The sequence below is a fragment of the Crocodylus siamensis genome, chromosome 15 (assembly GCF_052110815.1).
Source record: "Crocodylus siamensis isolate JL-2025a chromosome 15, ASM5211081v1, whole genome shotgun sequence".
In the NCBI taxonomy this organism is placed as follows: Eukaryota; Metazoa; Chordata; order Crocodylia; family Crocodylidae; genus Crocodylus; species Crocodylus siamensis.
Genome location: NC_143409.1, coordinates 6,981,801 through 6,998,141, shown reverse-complemented (window position 1 = coordinate 6,998,141; position 16,341 = coordinate 6,981,801). Strand labels below are relative to the sequence as shown.

General features: G+C 49.9%; 1 protein-coding gene across 4 annotated transcripts in view; it reads left to right on the top strand.

Moving 5' to 3' along the window:
• The window catches only part of LRRK1 (leucine rich repeat kinase 1), a 101,294-nt gene extending 85,198 nt beyond the window's left edge, over nt 1-16,096 (top strand). For all 4 annotated transcript variants that reach the window (XM_090028731.1, XM_090028729.1, XM_090028730.1 and 1 more), the window contains 8 exons: nt 236-513; nt 1,490-1,684; nt 2,816-2,967; nt 4,345-4,462; nt 6,300-6,416; nt 10,557-11,401; nt 11,839-11,940; nt 14,695-16,096. In XM_090028731.1, the coding sequence (XP_089884857.1) occupies nt 236-513; nt 1,490-1,684; nt 2,816-2,967; nt 4,345-4,462; nt 6,300-6,416; nt 10,557-11,401; nt 11,839-11,940; nt 14,695-14,872 (1,985 nt within the window). In that variant the 3' untranslated portion in view covers nt 14,873-16,096. The remainder of the gene's footprint in view (nt 1-235; nt 514-1,489; nt 1,685-2,815; nt 2,968-4,344; nt 4,463-6,299; nt 6,417-10,556; nt 11,402-11,838; nt 11,941-14,694) is intronic.
• Nucleotides 16,097-16,341: the final 245 nt, after the last annotated feature.

Sequence of the window (16,341 nt, the reverse complement as noted above, 5' to 3'; positions counted from 1 at the left end):
GTTTCAACATTAATTTCTTTGATAAAGTTATGAACCTCTGAAGTCAAGGGGCTCTAAAAGCATAGATGAGAGATGTCAGCCTTGTGTCTAGAGTAACATGAACGGTGCCCATACATGCCTCCAGGCACACCCTCAGCACCACTTTTTCTAAACGTAGCTTGTTTCTATCATCTTGATGTTAATAAAAATAAAAACTATTATATTTGCTAGAGCTGCCACCTTTCTTTTGTGACAGGGGCTGCGTTTGTCCCTTTGGGGCACATGCTGACACACAAAATAGCATATCAGATCGCAACTGGCCTCGCCTACCTGCACAAGAAGAACATCATATTCTGCGACCTGAAGTCAGACAACATCTTGGTGTGGTCCCTGGATATTAAAGAGCACATCAACATCAAGCTGTCCGACTATGGGATTTCCCGGCAGTCCTTTCACGAAGGAGCCCTGGGGGTAGAGGGCACACCTGGTTACCAGGCCCCAGAGATCAGGCCACGAATAGTCTATGATGAAAAGGTATCTATGTGACCTCCATGAAAACAACATCATCTAATCCTCCTGTAGGACCCAATGATGATAAACTTCACCCTGTTCCTTAATGCAGCTTTTACATGTGTGCTGGCTAAAGTTTTCTCATCTGAGCCCAGCACTGCTCTGTGTCCCTATTTAGATACTTATGTGAGCAGCCTGAGGCTCAGGGGTGCTGACCAACCCCAGCTATCTCCTAATGGGAGCTGTATTTGCTCAGCCCCTGTGGAAATCAGCCAAGGTTTTAGATGCCTGACAAAGGATTTAGGGCAGTGTTTCTCAACCGGTGGGACTCCCAAGGTCATGTAGGTGGTCCTTCAGCTCATTGCCCAATTGAAAAAGCCAGTTGTTTGCACTTCAAATAGACAAATCAACAAATATTCTCAAACAGTGCAGTTTTGTGGGGTTTTGTTTTTTATCCTGATGGGACCAGGGCTTTTTGACAGAATGGTTGCTGGGATGTAAGGTGCAAAAGGTTGGGAACCGCTGATTTGGGGACCTCACTTCAGGCATCCTTCTTTGGACATCTTCACCCAAAGAGACATTTGGCAGATCAGAAGAGCAGGTGGCAGCACTGAGTTATGCTGTGTTAATTGTCCAAAAGCCACAAGCAAATTGCTTTCCTTAGCCCTGATACGGATTAAAAACTCAACAGAGGAACTGTCTGGGTCGTTGCCCAGAACCCAGTGATCTTGATCACTCATTGATTCTCTTCTGGGAGAAATTCACTTTTATGCAGAGGGGCCTTTACTTTGCAGAGGAGCTGTTTGACCCACAGGACTTAAATTGAGGATAGCTGAGGCTGGACCTCTGTTGAGGGATGGATATCAGCCCCCTTGCAGGTATGAAAGTGCTGGTGGCGTTATCCTGGATTCTAGCAATACAGTCAAGCTCTGCTGTCCAGAGCATCCAGACTCCAGCTACAGGGGAAGAGTCGCTATTAACTCTGTGTTGCTTGCTTTAGGTGGACATGTTCTCCTATGGAATGGTCCTGTACGAGCTGCTGTCCGGCCAGCGGCCCGTGCTCGGACAGCACCAGCTCCAGATTTCAAAGAAACTTTCCAAAGGGATCCGTCCGGTGCTGGGGCAGCCGGAGGAGGTGCAGTTCCACAGGATGCAGGCGCTCATGATGGAGTGCTGGGACACAAAGCCGGAGAAGGTACGAGGGCTATGACCAGCACCCGCTGGCGCCGTACGTTAGTGGGGTGGTCCTTCCCGCTGGCCAAGACATGCGCAGCTGGCAGCAGCGGGCAGAGTGCCCCAGAAGCTCATGGAGATTCTTGACTAAAGGGTCTTGCTCTTCCACTCACCACATCGCCACATCAGGAAGGAGTTTTACCCCACAGTCAAACTAGCATGGGCTCTGGGGGTGTTTGTATCCGTCAGTATTGGGGACCTGGCACACTTCCTTGAGTGGCAGGGTGGTGACAGTGCCTTCGCCCCTGTGCTTTACTGGCGACAAGTTAAGGTGTTCTTACCATTTTCAGGCACTGTGCCTGGCTGCTGTGGATGAGGTTTTGCTTGTACAGTTTTAAGAATAGGCTAGACAAACATTTCTGTAGGATGGCTTAGCTAGGGATGATACTGCCCACAGTACCGTGTTGAACCAGCTGGCCTCCTGAGGCCCTTTCCAGCCCTACTTTTAGATGACTCTATGAATGTGAGCTTCCTTTCAACTTCCATCAGCCACGGTGTCCCCTTACTAACTAAATCCCGGTAACATACTGCCCTGTGACTGCAGCTCCAAAAAAATCAGGAACAAGTTTCTAAAAACATCCTGAGGACACAAGAGGGTTTAAAATACAGCAGGGGATTACAATATTATCTTTTTCTTTAATCCCCTTGTAGTTCTCGAGCCAGTGTCTTCCCACAGAGAGCTCAGACAGCTTTGATTGACTGGTGTCAGTGCTCTGTGAAGAACATGGCTGTCTCCTAAATTCTCCTTGAGAAGTTCAGGGATAATACTCATGTGGAAGAGAGGGACAATGAAGGGGTTGGGGAGGAAAAAGCAGGAAAGATTGGGATTTCTGCTACTTGCGTTATTTTCCATCGGGGTGCACAGCTGCACGAAAACCTGTGGGTTCTTCCAAGAAATGGAAAGGATTTGGTGCAACTTTGGGCCCCAACCTCTCTTAGGCTCTTGGGAAAATCCCAGCCATTAGCACCAAAGAATTAATCGATAGTAGTAATTATGACTGTGTTGACAGCGGGTCAGCTATGAATTTTGTGCTGTGCTTCTGTACACACACACACACACCCCTTATAATACACGTGTTTTATTTTCTCACAGCGTCCAGTGGCCTTTTCTGTTGTGGGGCGCATGAAGGACCCTGCCTTTGCTACGTTCATGTACCTGCTGCACTGTGGGAGGCAGTCTGCCTTCTTCTCCTCCCAAGGGCAAGAGTACACCGTGGTGTTCTGGGATGGGAAGGAAGACACTAGGTAGATGGCTTTTTTTAAAAAAATCGTCTTTGGTTTAACATAGACTCATGTCATCACTTGTGCCACGGGCTCTCCGTAAAGGCAGGTGAAAGTGGATGAGCAGGCCTTCCAGAGGCATGTGGAGCACTGGTTTTCCAAACCACTTCAGTGAGTAACACGGTGGTTTCATAACGGGTATTTAATGAGTTTGACTGAGGTCTAGTGAGGAGGATTAGGAAAATGTCCTGAGTTTGAATATTTACAGAATATTTGTATGTGGAAAAAGACATGTTCTGCTAAGACTAATAAGCCATTTCACACTAAATCCTTCCCCTTTGAGGTGCTGATTCAGTATTCCCCCCATTCAGCAAGGCACTTAAGCACATATTTAAATGTCATTGAAAATAGTGGGATTTAGCCCCCTGTCTGGAATTAAGTACCTACTTGAGTACCTTACTGTAGACAGATTCAAGCCCATGCTTAAACATCTATGAATCAGGACTTCAGTGCTTCCATTTAATTCATCCATACACTATTCACCCCATGAGGCTGGATGCTATTGAATGATATACTACATCGTTTGGTGCAAACACCATTTTTGAGCCAGTAAGTTGTTCATGAGCAATTTGCTTTGTTGTTTGTGATATGTGGGTGGGTCATTTCAGAGACACGGCATTGTTTCTGTTCCTTGATTGGATGTTGGGACCTCTTTGGACAGAAGAATAGCCAATTAACATGCATCTAATACAAATGTCAGGAAGTATAACTTTCTTGTGCTAAAACTGATGAAACTGCTCAGACAGAGAGATGTGGGTGTGAATACCGTATTGTCCAAATGCCAGCTGAAAGTATTACCCTGTGAATCCTATTGGAACAAACCAGTTCTTTTATTTGCAACAATATTCATTACTCATATTTTTTCTTAACTAATTTAACAACTCGGGGACCTTTCTTCTTGCTTGATGCATCATAGATTTCATAGATTTTAGGGTCAGAAGGGACCTATTAGATCATCAAGTCGGACCCCCTGCCCTGGGCAGGAAAGAGCACTGGGGTCAGATGATCCCAGCCAGATGTTTGTCCATCACATTTGCTTCATCTTGCTAGTACAGTCATCAGCACCATAAAGCTGACATGGGAGAACATTTAGCAAAGAGTTAATAGGCGGTAGAGCTTGGAAGTACCTCTATGATAAACTATCCAGCTCCCAAAAAGGTTTAAGAGCCTTTTCTACATCTGCCAAACAGATTGCTAAGGGGATAGCTATACCCACGGCCTGGCCAAAAGCACTGGGGATCATCCAAGCTGCACAATGCAAGCACTTCTGCTGCAGCTACTTGCTGATGCAGTTTCACCACAGGCAGCATTGTTGGAACAAATGGCATTTGCTCCTTTCAGAAACTACACAGTGGTGAATACAGAGAAGGGACTCATAGAAGTGGAGAGAATGAGCTGCCCAGGCATGAAGTTATGCTGCCAATTAAAAGTTCAGAGCACCCTGTGGACTGCTACTGAGGTAAACGTGACCCGAAGTGAGAACTCTTTTCCTGTTGGCTTTCTGCATTGTATTGCCCCAGGGGAAGACCTATTTATTTGCGTGTATGATATAGAAAAATGGTGTTTGCTTAGTAAATTAGTAATGCATAGCTAGTGGAAACAGCATGACAATGGGTGTCTCAAAGAGGCAGTCAAGGTTCTTTAGATTAATGTGATATCTTTTATTAGACCAACTAAATAGTTGGAAAAAGTTGTTCTTTGCAAGCTTTCAGGTGCAAACGCCCTTCTTTAGGCACGGGGAGGGTTTGTTGCTTCTTTATGTTCTCTCCTAGGTAGAAAGGAAGCCAGCATGTAAAATAAAGCATGGAAACTACAACCTTCCAACATAACACTATCCTGGTTATCTATCACCTGTCACATTTACCGAAAGAACCATGTCTGCCTATGTCCTTAGACCAACACGGCTGCAACCAACACCCCTCAAACAGGCAGTCAAGCTCTCCCTCAGTCGCACATTGTTTCCACCTATTAGCCAGTGTCTAGAGAATGGGTGTTGAGGGCCACCGGGCTTTTGCTGTTCATAATGAGCATGGAAACTACAAGCTTCCAACATAAAACTGTCTAGTTATCTATCTATTTCACCTGCCAACGATCTTTATCTGCAAGTGATAAGAGGGTGGTGAACAAGATGCGTTTAATCTGGGACTTCTCATGGATGTTCCCCTCTGGCTGCTTGGGAAGTGAACAGGAACTTTTTTTTTTAGTTCCCTCAGAAAATCCAAGCCTAAAAAGATAAAACCAAGAGGGCACGGTGGATTTATCTCCTCTATCATCTGGGCAGGACCATGTGAAGTGGACACACAACAAAATTATTTTTTTGCCAGCTCCGTTAAACCATTATCGAACGCGTTCACGAAATTTTGGGTTGTGTCAATGGAAAAAGGGGACATTATTCACCGTGTAATTTATTTGCAACAGGTAATTGAGCCAGTTCTAATCATGTAGGCAGGGACACGAGAACTGAGGAGAAATCAAAATTAACCCGTGTTGGGGAAAAGTCAGGTATTTCAACTTTTCTCCCTCCCATCCCAAATAGAGTCCATAAAGTTGAAAGGTTGATGTTCCTCATGGAAAGGGAAGCTTGCAAAAATTTCAGGCTGAAACACTGAAGGTGTTTGTGTTTGTGTGTCTCAACCTGCATCAGAGCAGTGTTGGCTTCAAGTCAGTTCAGCAGGAGACAGCATCTCCCCATGGTGTCGTGGCACCTCCGGCTTTCGTTCATCCCTGCCGGCTGGGCTTCCTGGCTTGGCGACTACTCCTGTGAGCCACCAAGATGCTGAGCTGGAGATGAGACTGGGCCAGGTTTATCCCTGCACATAGGGCAAAAGCATCCAAACTGCAGTATCCGTGAGATGCTACAGTGCCATTGAGAGGTGCGGTGTAACGCTGAACTGATCCGAAACACAATAGGTCTGTTCCTTCAGCAAACTGACCTGCACAGACTAGCCCAAATGGACTTGATCTGTACGTGGAGTCAGGATTGTCAAGTCCTGTGTTCAGGTTGGGGTCCATATCCTCAGTGCAGATGATTGCTGTGCTCCTGGCTAGCTTATGGCATCACACGCTGCATTACGGAGAATCCAGGGGTGGCATCGCGTCCTTTTCCACCAGCAGGGATCACAAAAAGCCAAAACAAGCTGCAAGGAGAACAGGGTTAAACTATAGACTTTCAACAGCCACAAAAGCAAACTCAGCAATTTCATAGTGGCAAATTGGAGCTTGTCTGTGTGTCCAAGTGAAAATCAACCATGTTAAATGGTTACTAAGATATACACGTGTGGTGTTTGTGTCTGCAGGACCAGAAGATCTATATCTACAGCTTACAAGGCATGTGCCCACTGAACACGCCACAAAAGGGTCTGGACACGCCTGCTACTGTGAGCTGCTTCTTAGCAGTGCCTGTTGTGAAAAAGGTAAAGAAAATATGTCATTGCGGGACCAGCTTCTGGAACCTGAAGGTCAAGAATAGGGTCTTTTTCACCTTCTCCTGTTTAAGCAAAGGCCGTTGCAATAGGCTGCTCTGTACCCTTGAATTTGCTAGCAGAGCAAAGAGAATCATTTCCAGGGCTCTGTCCCCAAGCCGAGGAGAGCAGAAGCATGACCCAAGTCAAGGGTCCAGATCGAGCATTTCGCAGCCTGCTGGGAAAATAGTCAACATGCCGCTAGCTCCTTTACAGGGCAGCTCCCCAGCTGGGTTCCCGTATCATCACTGCAGCAAAGTCAGTGCGAAGTCAGTGCGAGTGAAGTAGCGGGGAAGTGAACAGGTCATTAATATCAGTATGAAGTCATTAGCAATGTAGGAAATGAGTATTTTTAGCCCTCTTAAGCACATTTTTATTGGACTATCAGCTTCAACAGGCAAGAGAAGGGAGGCATGTAAGTGTGTGTGTGTAAACAGGTACATGTAGCACAGATGCCTTAACATTAGGTCTCTTACTCTTTGGTGAGGAATATAGATACAAACAACAGAGGCAGGATAGGATATCGACTCCCAGAGGTAATAATAAAGGTGGGGGTGGCAGTGTATACCTAGTATTTTCAAAAACACAAAAGCCCAGTCACCAGTCACCTCAGGCATCCTTGAGGGAAATGTGGCATGGTGCTATGCGATTGATCTTAGGATGTGTATAAAATCTGCTTTGTGGTTGGTTGGATTACACTCGGTTTTGCGCCGACTACCCAGAGTGAAAAAAAAATCTCATTATTATCCATTCACTTGCAGTATGCAGTTGCCACCAGAACGGGAGGCATCTGAAAACTGCACCAAACAGTTTTCACCACGGTCACGAGGCTGACCCTGAGCTTCATCCTGTGATGCTCAGATCTCTGACTCGGTGGCTCCATGAAATTCGTCCCTGTGCAGAGGGTTAGCACAGGGCTTGGGCACTACTTATACTCACTTAGCCCTGCCAAACAGGCCCATGGAGCAGTTGTGCCTGCTGGAAGTCTGTTGACTTTTTCATACTGTCTTTAGTACAGAGATTTTCCTGTTCAGCACCTGAGCGAAAAATCTGTCAGTCTTTTATTTTTTCCCCCTGCTGCCTTCAGCGCTGTGCAGTGAATTCAACTTGCCTTTCATTTCAAATATCTCATCTCCTGCACTGATTGCAAACTCATTCTTCCAGGGGTTTCTAGGGACCTACTATCTTCTGGCTTCTGCTTCCACTTTTCCGTGTGTCCAGGGAGTATAATAAATGACATTGGGGCCCCAAAACACCAGCTCCCTCCCCAAAAAGTCTGTGTCATTTCAGCAGAATCCTTCTTTTAGGCTTCGTTTTATTTCTTCTCTCTCCAAGTGGAGTGGGGAGAGTACAGGCATCTGGGACACGAACCAGGAGGAAGCCCAGGCAAGGTCTGCTAGAAGCTCGGCTGTTTATCAAAGCTGACATTTCTGCCAAACAAGACACTTCAAGCCTTTCATGTTAGGCTCTTTGAACTTCCAGCTTCTCATATCCAGTGGGGGAAAGAATCGCTTGCTACAGCAAATGAGAATTTCACCCTTTTCCAAGTATGAGAGCCAATACACTGATAAAACCTGAAATAACCTAGTCAGATCTCACTGTCCTGAGATTTCACTTTGAAGGGAATGTTTCTAACAGGTTACTCTTGGGGAAAAGCTGGCCCGAAAGAAACCCATCCCGGTGCTCTTTTTGTCATCCAAAGGAAGCATCGTAGAAAGGTGGAAGGACCAGAGTGTGGCCCACAACTCTAAACTCTCCCCATCAAGGGAAAAAGAAGGCATAGGGATTGAACGTGCCTTTTGGTGCTTACTGTTTATCTCCGGCTTTTGCAAACAACAGTAAAATCCCTTGAGCCCTTCCCTATAAAAAACAAGCTGCTGTCTCGTTTCTAGTCCTTTTGCGGGATGGTAAGGCAAGACCGTATGAGAGTCCCTGGCCTCTGACAGGAGCCTAGAGCGCAGCCAAACAAAAGCTGCGTGGAAGGGCTGCATCCTGCCAACGCTTCCAGTGCTGGGAAGCATCAGGCTTCCCAAGCAGGAGGCGAGGACAGACGTGACCAAGTCTGGGTCGGGTAGAGGCTCCATTCGCCTGCTGTCTGAGGGTTTCCAGGCAGTTTTAAGCCTGCAAGAACAGGACATTGAGGTGGAGGCTCATCTTCCACGCTGCACAGTACGGTCACAGCCCCTGTACGGTCAGGCCAACCTCCCTGGCACAGCCGGACTTCTGGCAGGCCTGAGGCTTCACTGCAGTTCTGGTCCTGTGTTTTCCTTGGCTCTTCCCTGAGCTAAGTTGAAAATGGATTCTGAAAAAGTTACTTAAGGTTTATAGAGAGCACCGTCCCGCCTGGGTTTAGTCACTGCTGCAATATTGGACTTGGGCGACTTCTGCTTTTTACTATTATGCCCGCCAACACCCAATAAACCAGGGACTTGATAGTACCACTGCAGTTTATAGGCCTCAGGGGCACGTGGCTCTCACAGTGCTCCTTTGCTAAGTGAGTAACCCTCTTACTTCCAGGCATGCAGTAATTATTTTGAGTTCAAGCCCCTTGTTGGGGACTGACGTGGTGTCTGAATAAAGCAGGCTGTGGCCAAGATGGTGAGTAATGTTGGCACAACCTGGCTGCTGGAGTGGTGTTTGGTAGCGTGCCTTGGGGTGCACGAGGCCAGAACCCCAGTGAGCGCAATTGGCACAGCTCTTCATTTTGGGACCAGTTTATGCATTGAGGATCTGGCCTGTTCTACCTGACAGCAACAAATTGAGGCCGTCAAAAAGACCATTGTGAGGCTAAGAGTAAGGAAAGAAGCCAAACCACACTCTCCTACAGCTGTAGGAGGAGCAACAAAGGGCCAACCAGTGACTCATGGCATGTCTTCAGTGTAGCCGCTGCCATGACCGCAGCTCGAAGAGACATACTTGCACTAGCTTTGCACTGGCAAGCTCTGGGGCTGCTAGACTGGGAGCCATAGCAGCAGGGACCTCAGGAGCTGTGGAAAACACGGCTTTTGAGATGCATCAGTAATATCCTCTTGTCCCCACAACATCTGTTTCACAGACAGGGGAGCTAAGACACCGTGCTAACGCTCTGCTGCCCCAGAGCAGCAGCTTTCCCTTTGGTGGAGCAGTGCTGTCAGATAAGTGCCTGCCAGCGGTGCAGTCCCTGGAGGACTGCAAGGAGGAAGAGATTGGCCTGTCCTTTCCCCGTTTGTGAGCATTTCCTCTGGATGCCCCCAAGGCCAAAGCACCCCTCTGTTTTATTCCTGGGTCCTGGCTAGAAGGTCATGCTCTTCTGCTCGCGTCACACCAGTCCCCAGACTGGGGATGAAAAAGGAATTTCCCTTGCAGCAGGCTGGTAATGGACTGTGGGGGCTTTTGCCTCCCTTTGTAGCATAGGGCAGCGGTTCCCAATCTGTGGCACAGGTACAACTCATCAGTGGCACGCGTTAACAGATTTATTATAATTGCTTTATGTGACAAAAATGTGCTGGTGGTACTTAAAGTTGTATCATTTTAAATTGGCGGTGCGCACTCTGTAAGAGGTTGGGAACCACTGACATAAGGCATTGTCCTTTCCCTGGGATCCTGCAAGCATGCGTTGACCACGTGCTCCCTGTCCTTGCATGGCAGGCTCTGACGGTGCCTTCGTCTCCCTGCTTTGCCTGTGGCAGGTCAAAGAGCATTCCTGGTGCTTCCCAATATTGTTTTGTGCGGGCTTGAAGTGATGGTTCCCTCGGTTAACAATAGCCTGCAAACAGAGAGGGCTGGACGTGATGGCCCCGGAGGCCTCTTGCAGTCCAGCACTCCTGCTCCCGATTCAAACCAAGCTGGGACTTGTACATGATAGTTATCTCTTTGGGAGCCGCCCTCACCCATCAGGAGATGAGACAGGGCAGATGAAATGTGGGCCTCTGCTGCGAGGTGCCTAGATGGGGACACGGGGTGTTTTTATCCTGCTGTTACTGAGTGGTTTGATTTCACCTGGGGTATCTCAGGCTGGTTTTAAGGTGTCGGAGCAGCTGGAGCCCAGGCTGGGAGCTCTCTCCTCTTGCCCAAAATATGAATCCAGATAGGGAAACTGTCTCTTCCCCGCAGAACTCCTACCTGGTGCTGGCAGGGCTGTCAGATGGACTCGTGGCAGTCTTTTCTGTGGCGCACGGCATCCCAGATGACAACTGCTCCTACCTGTGCTCGCATACCGTGAACCGCTCCAAGTTCAGCATTGCTGACAGCGACCCCCGGCAGAACCCCTACCCCGTGAAAGCCATGGAGGTCACAAACAGTGGGGCGGAGGTCTGGTACAGCAACGGGCCCGGCCTCCTCATCATAGACTGCCTGACCATGGAGATCAGCAGGAGGCTGGAGCCCTACCGCGCTCCCTCGGTGATCACATCCATCACGTGCAACTCGGAGTGCCACGGCGAGGAAGTGGTCTGGTGCCTCGATGACCGGACCAATTTTCTGGTGATGTACCACGTGACCAGCTACCAGCTCTGTGCGCGGTACTACTGCGGAGACTGCAGCCCTTTAAGGGATATGTTCACAATTCAGGAGCCTTTTGTGGGGATCCCTGCTACCACAACGATAGCCCATAAGGTGCAGGAGGGGAACTCGCTGACTGATATGAGCATTATATACAGCCAGGAGCTTGGCACGCAGATACTGAACCACCAGGACTCGCTCACGGACTACTGCTCCATGTCATCTTACTCCTCCTCCCCTCCGCATCAAATTACAAGGTCCTTCTCCAGCCTGCCGAGCTCGCCGGCGAGCTCATCCAGCGCCCCTTTCTCCACAGACTGTGAGGAGGCCGACAAGTGTCATGAGCTGACGCCTCCCTTGGTCCCAGCCGATAGCGATGCTTCACAAGCAGGTGATAACACACAGCGTCTCCAAGCCGTGACGATTCTTCCAGTGAAAGACCTCATCTGGATCCCCAGGTAAATCAGGGACCCTGCAAAGCTGCATGAATTGCCAGTGGGAGCATGAGATCTTTGCTCTTATTTCCAATTGCGCTTAATTACAGTCTTGAGACCAGCTGATGTTAAGATACAGCAAAGAAGTGATGATGCTCGAATTTCCAGCTGGGAACCCCCCTTTGCTCAGGTTTGGGATGGCATCTAGCCTTCGCTTCTAGCCTGGGCAGTTAGCCCCATTCAAGGCTATCATTGCCACGTGTGGGGGCTGAGCACTTAACCAGGCTCAAAAGAGCATCCCTGCCAGGTATGTCCATCAATGGAGATTAAACATGATAGTTATGGGTGCAGCCACCAAACAAAGATTTCTTAAGTCCCTAAATGTTGAAAGCTAGAAGCAGGGCAGCAATCAGTCCGGACAGACCCTGCAGAAATATTGTCATTATGTGTGTCGTTTCTAGGCGGGGCGGAGATATCATTATCATCGGGCTGGAGAAGGAGTCCGGCATGCAGCGTGGCAGAGTGATCGCCGTGCTGAAGGCTGGAGAACTGGCTTCCCACGGGTAAGGCGGGATTAGAGCCCGTGTGTTCACCCAGCGCTGGAGTCCAGAGGACACGGAGCCAGGGTCCGAGGGAGGGACCTTCCCACTGGGCCATTCACCTTTAGTAGCTTTCTGGTTTGGCTTTGCATAGCATTTCCCACCCCTGCAGGGAGATGGTTTTCAAGCTCTGGTGACATGAGCAGGTCCCACGTGCAACCTAGAGCCACCTTTAGGTTTTTGAGCTGATAGCAAAAGTGGGGGTAGAGACATCTGTGCCCTCATCCCCTATGTCCACTAGCTCAGTTGTAAGTGGGCAGGAGCAGGGAGGCCATGATCCATCCCCCAGAGCATCCCCCATAAATATCCCACCCTCTATCTTGCTTTGTAGGCTTACACTCATGCTGTTGGCCCAATCCTGCTGGGTGCCGACCTCACTGGTGTCGAGGGCACCTGGCAAGGGGCAGGCATGGTTAGTGCTCAGCAGATCTGGTCCCTGTGCAGCACAGGATGTGCAGGACGCAGCGCTCGTCTGTGGCCTTATTCATTCCGATCAGGTCGAAGCTCTGGCTTTCCATGAGCACGCTTGTGCCACGTGCAACACAGCATGGGAAGGGTTCCTGGATCCCTGTGGAAAGCATTTGCCTGGCATCCTTGAAAATGATTCATAGAGCAAACAAGCTTCCAAGCAAACAGACTGTTATGCTGTGGGTGCGGGTCACCAGCATCAGTTGTGCCAGTTGTGTTCGGACCAACGGACACAAAGAGGAGGCGATAAGGGGTGTGAATGGCCTGCGTGGTGCAGGCAGTGGGACAACTTGCATTGCACTCGGTTTGCCTGCTAATTTAATGTAACGGCTTGTGATTAGCTCCTGTGACACTGTGTTGGAGGGGCACAGCCTGGGTCTGCAGAAGAAGCAGGTGCTTACCCAGAGTATGCGCTTGGGTGAACTCAGTGAACATGAAAGCTGCCGTTGCCTGGGTCAGACCAAAGGCCAGCCTTGCCCAGTCTCATGTCACACAGTGCCAGAGAGCAGATGCTGAAAGGGAGGCCTGACATTTGCTCCTGGTCCTCTCTGCCCACAACCTCCAGCACTGAAGGTCTAGGATGTTCTGATTCAACAGTGCACAAGCATTGTCGAGGCAGTGGGTTACAGCCCCAAAACAGCCCAGCTGCCCTCATTTTCAAGCTGCTGCTAAGAGCAGCCCATTGGCCGCTGCTTCCCCATCCACTCGGTCAGGGGCAGCTAAACCATGCAGCAGCTACTTACAAGGTAGGCAGCAGCAGTAAGCATGCAGTTATCTGGAGTACCATCAAGTCATAAAGTGGTGGGGAGGAGGTTGAAAGCTGCCCTGCGCTTAACCGATATACAGACGACTGCCGAAGCATGTCACGAGGTTAATGGCAGGCAACAAAGCGGGGCTGGCACTACGTTATGCAGTAGGAACAGTGACGTGTCCTGAACCCACAAATGCCTGTTACACCAATTTGATCCATTTCAAAGTTTGGGGGTTTTTTTTCAATTAGGTGAAACCCCAGTGTGGCAAGCAGCAGCAGGCTGAAGTGGCCAGTGCCCAGCCTGCCTGCTTCACAGGGTTGCAGCTTGGCTGCTTCAGGCACGCAGCCTGTTGACTCAGCCTCACCCGGAGCATGGAAAGCAGCCGGCGTTCCCAGGCAGAGCCAATGACTCACCCTGGGTGTGGAAGCTTTTGCAGGGCTGCAGTGTCACCAGCGCTGCACCTCCAAGGGGTTGGGGCTAGGCTTGATGCTGGACACGCAGGTCCCCTGCCTGCCGCTGGCCACAGAAACTAGTATGCCCCACGCCTGGGCTGCTGGGCATATGCCAGAACCTTTGATCCCTGCCCTTGAAGTATATGGTGGGTCATGTTTGGCCACTTCTCCCCCAGTTGACGAGTCCTTCCCCCTTTGAGGGCTGCACTGAAACTGGCAGGACTCAGGTTAGGAGAATCTGGCCTTACCTTTGAGCACGGCATTGCCATCACCGGGGCGTCCTGTGGGCTGGGCTTCTCGTGCCACGGGGGTTGCTTGGCTGAGCAGAGCTTTGCATGGTGGAAACTTCAGCCCCACCATCCATGGCTGTGTCCCTCCAAGGCTCCCTGTGACATGAGGGGAGACAGGAAACCCCAGAGCGCTGCACAACCCCCTCATCAGCTGACCTGGCATGCCTGGCCGCTTGGCATCTCCCATACTCAAGATCCTCAGTCAAAAAGCCCCTTGGCGTCATCCTGAGTTGACACCTTCTCACACTGCCCTTCCCTCATGCTCCCTGGCCCCAGCTGTCTCTGGTGTGGGTGCTGCATTTGCCCCTGGCCTGCCCTTAGCCTTTCTGCTGCAGCTACCTCATCTTAAACCTAGCCTAGCCACAGCATCAGGCCTTGCTGGCTTAGTTACGTGACCCTGCTCAGGGCTTGGACTGGCTTCTTTGCTGTGTGCAGGAACATCAATACTTAAGCTGCTTTGAAAATACTGGTGAGGAGCTAGGGGAGGGCACCAGGAACCCTAAGGCACCTCTCTGCCCGTTTAGACATACAACTTTCCTTAAAAAGCCCGTCCTACATTCCTGTAGCACCATAGGCATTGCTATAACTGAACTAGCAGGCCTCCTGTTTCTGATGCTCCCCCACATTCAGTCTCCCCAGCACAGAGGAGGACGCTTGTTACCTAGAGCATGTAGTGCACGTGGGTGCCAGACCTGCCTTCCCAGAAGAGCTGCGCTCCTGTAACTCTATTCTCCACCCCTGTCATTGCCTTCCCAGGGCACTGGTCAAGGCTGCTGTCGTAGCAAGGGACACTGTTGTATGCTGCTTTGAGAACGAGACGGCGGAGTGGTGCCTGGCTGTCTGGAGGAGCTGGGGGGCCAGAGACTTCGACGTTTTCTACCAGTCCTACGAGGAGCTGGGGCGGCTGGAGACCTGCATGCGGAAGAGAAGGTAGTGCTGCTGGGATGGCCGAAGGGAGCCTCAGGACGCAGGAACTGACACTCGCGGGCTCCAGCCCAGGCACCTCTGGACTCTGGAGGAGGGCTGGGGCTTTCACGTTTGCTGCTATGAAGTACTAGTGGGTTCATCCCACGGCATGCTTGCTGCAGAGGCAGGCAGAAGGCCAAAGCAGATGGCTTGTGTGCTGTTCGCCTTTCTCTTCAGCAGGGGATGGAGAGGCCCGAACACCTGGATGTGGGTGATCTCTCCTCTATAGTGTGCTGCGGGCTGAGAGTCACTACACCGTTGATTCTCACCCGGAGTACTGGGGTACCCTGGGGTGCCTTGAAACACCCTTCAAGGAAGGCTCAGGGTACCACGTGGCATTAGCACTGTTGGGGTGTGCACACAATTCCCAGGATAATCCCCACGAGTTCAAATAGGAATCTACAGTGCTAGAGCTGCCCTGCTGTGGGCTTGCTGAGCTCTTTGCAACAGAAAAGCTGCTCTGTTATTTTTCCATAGTTGAAAAATGAGTGAAAGCAAAGAGTCTAAAAAGATTGAGAACCACTATTCTACACCCGTCTCCTGACTTCACCACGTAGTACTGAAGCCCATATGCTGGGTTTCTGGGCAGAAACGGAGGCTTTTCCTTTATCTTGTGCCTCTCTTTCTGCATTTTTAAATCCCCCCACCACGCACACGTCCAGGCTGCTGCTATATTTACACCTTTGGTCCTCAGCCAGGAGTGCTTTACTAACTACCAAGGGATGCGACTCTCCTCCTCAGAGCCCGAGAGCACTACACAGGACTCTGCCGGCCCTGGGGGTGTCTATATTGCTCTCCCAGCAGGGAGGGCCATGACCCCAGCCAGCTTGCATCCTGTCCCAGATTCAGCCTACATGCAGCAGCAGGGTATTACGTCCACACTCATTTACTGGCTTCACAAGTAGGTTTTTGCAGCCTATGCTGAACTCCACAAAAACAGGGCAAACTATTGCTTCCATTTGCTGTGGGATTGAGTGGACAGATGAAACAGTTGCAGCCAATTTAGCTTCATAGGCAAGTCTCTACTCCTTTTAATCAGTATGATTGGTTTTTCTATCCATGCCCTAAAGCTAGGTTGGAACAACCCTGCAGCAACCCAGTGTAGACGCTTCCGCTCAGTGCATGAGAGCCCAGCAGTAACTCTTGGTGGCTGAGTGTATTGTTGGTTAATAAAAGATGCTGTGATACGGTATTACTGTGAGACACCCAAAGATATCCTCCTGCCATGAATGCTGCGGTCTCGGTACATGTACGAGCCATTTCACTGCACTGCTGCAGAGGAAACTGTAACCAGAGTGGGATGCAAAGCAGACTGTGTCAGCACTGCACACGCTTTACCTTTTTGTAAAGAGAAGGAATCAAGTTGTCAGCAGGACAAGTCCTGCTGGCAGTTTTCTTTGTAAATAAATGTGGAAGGAACTGGAACAGAAGCTCAGT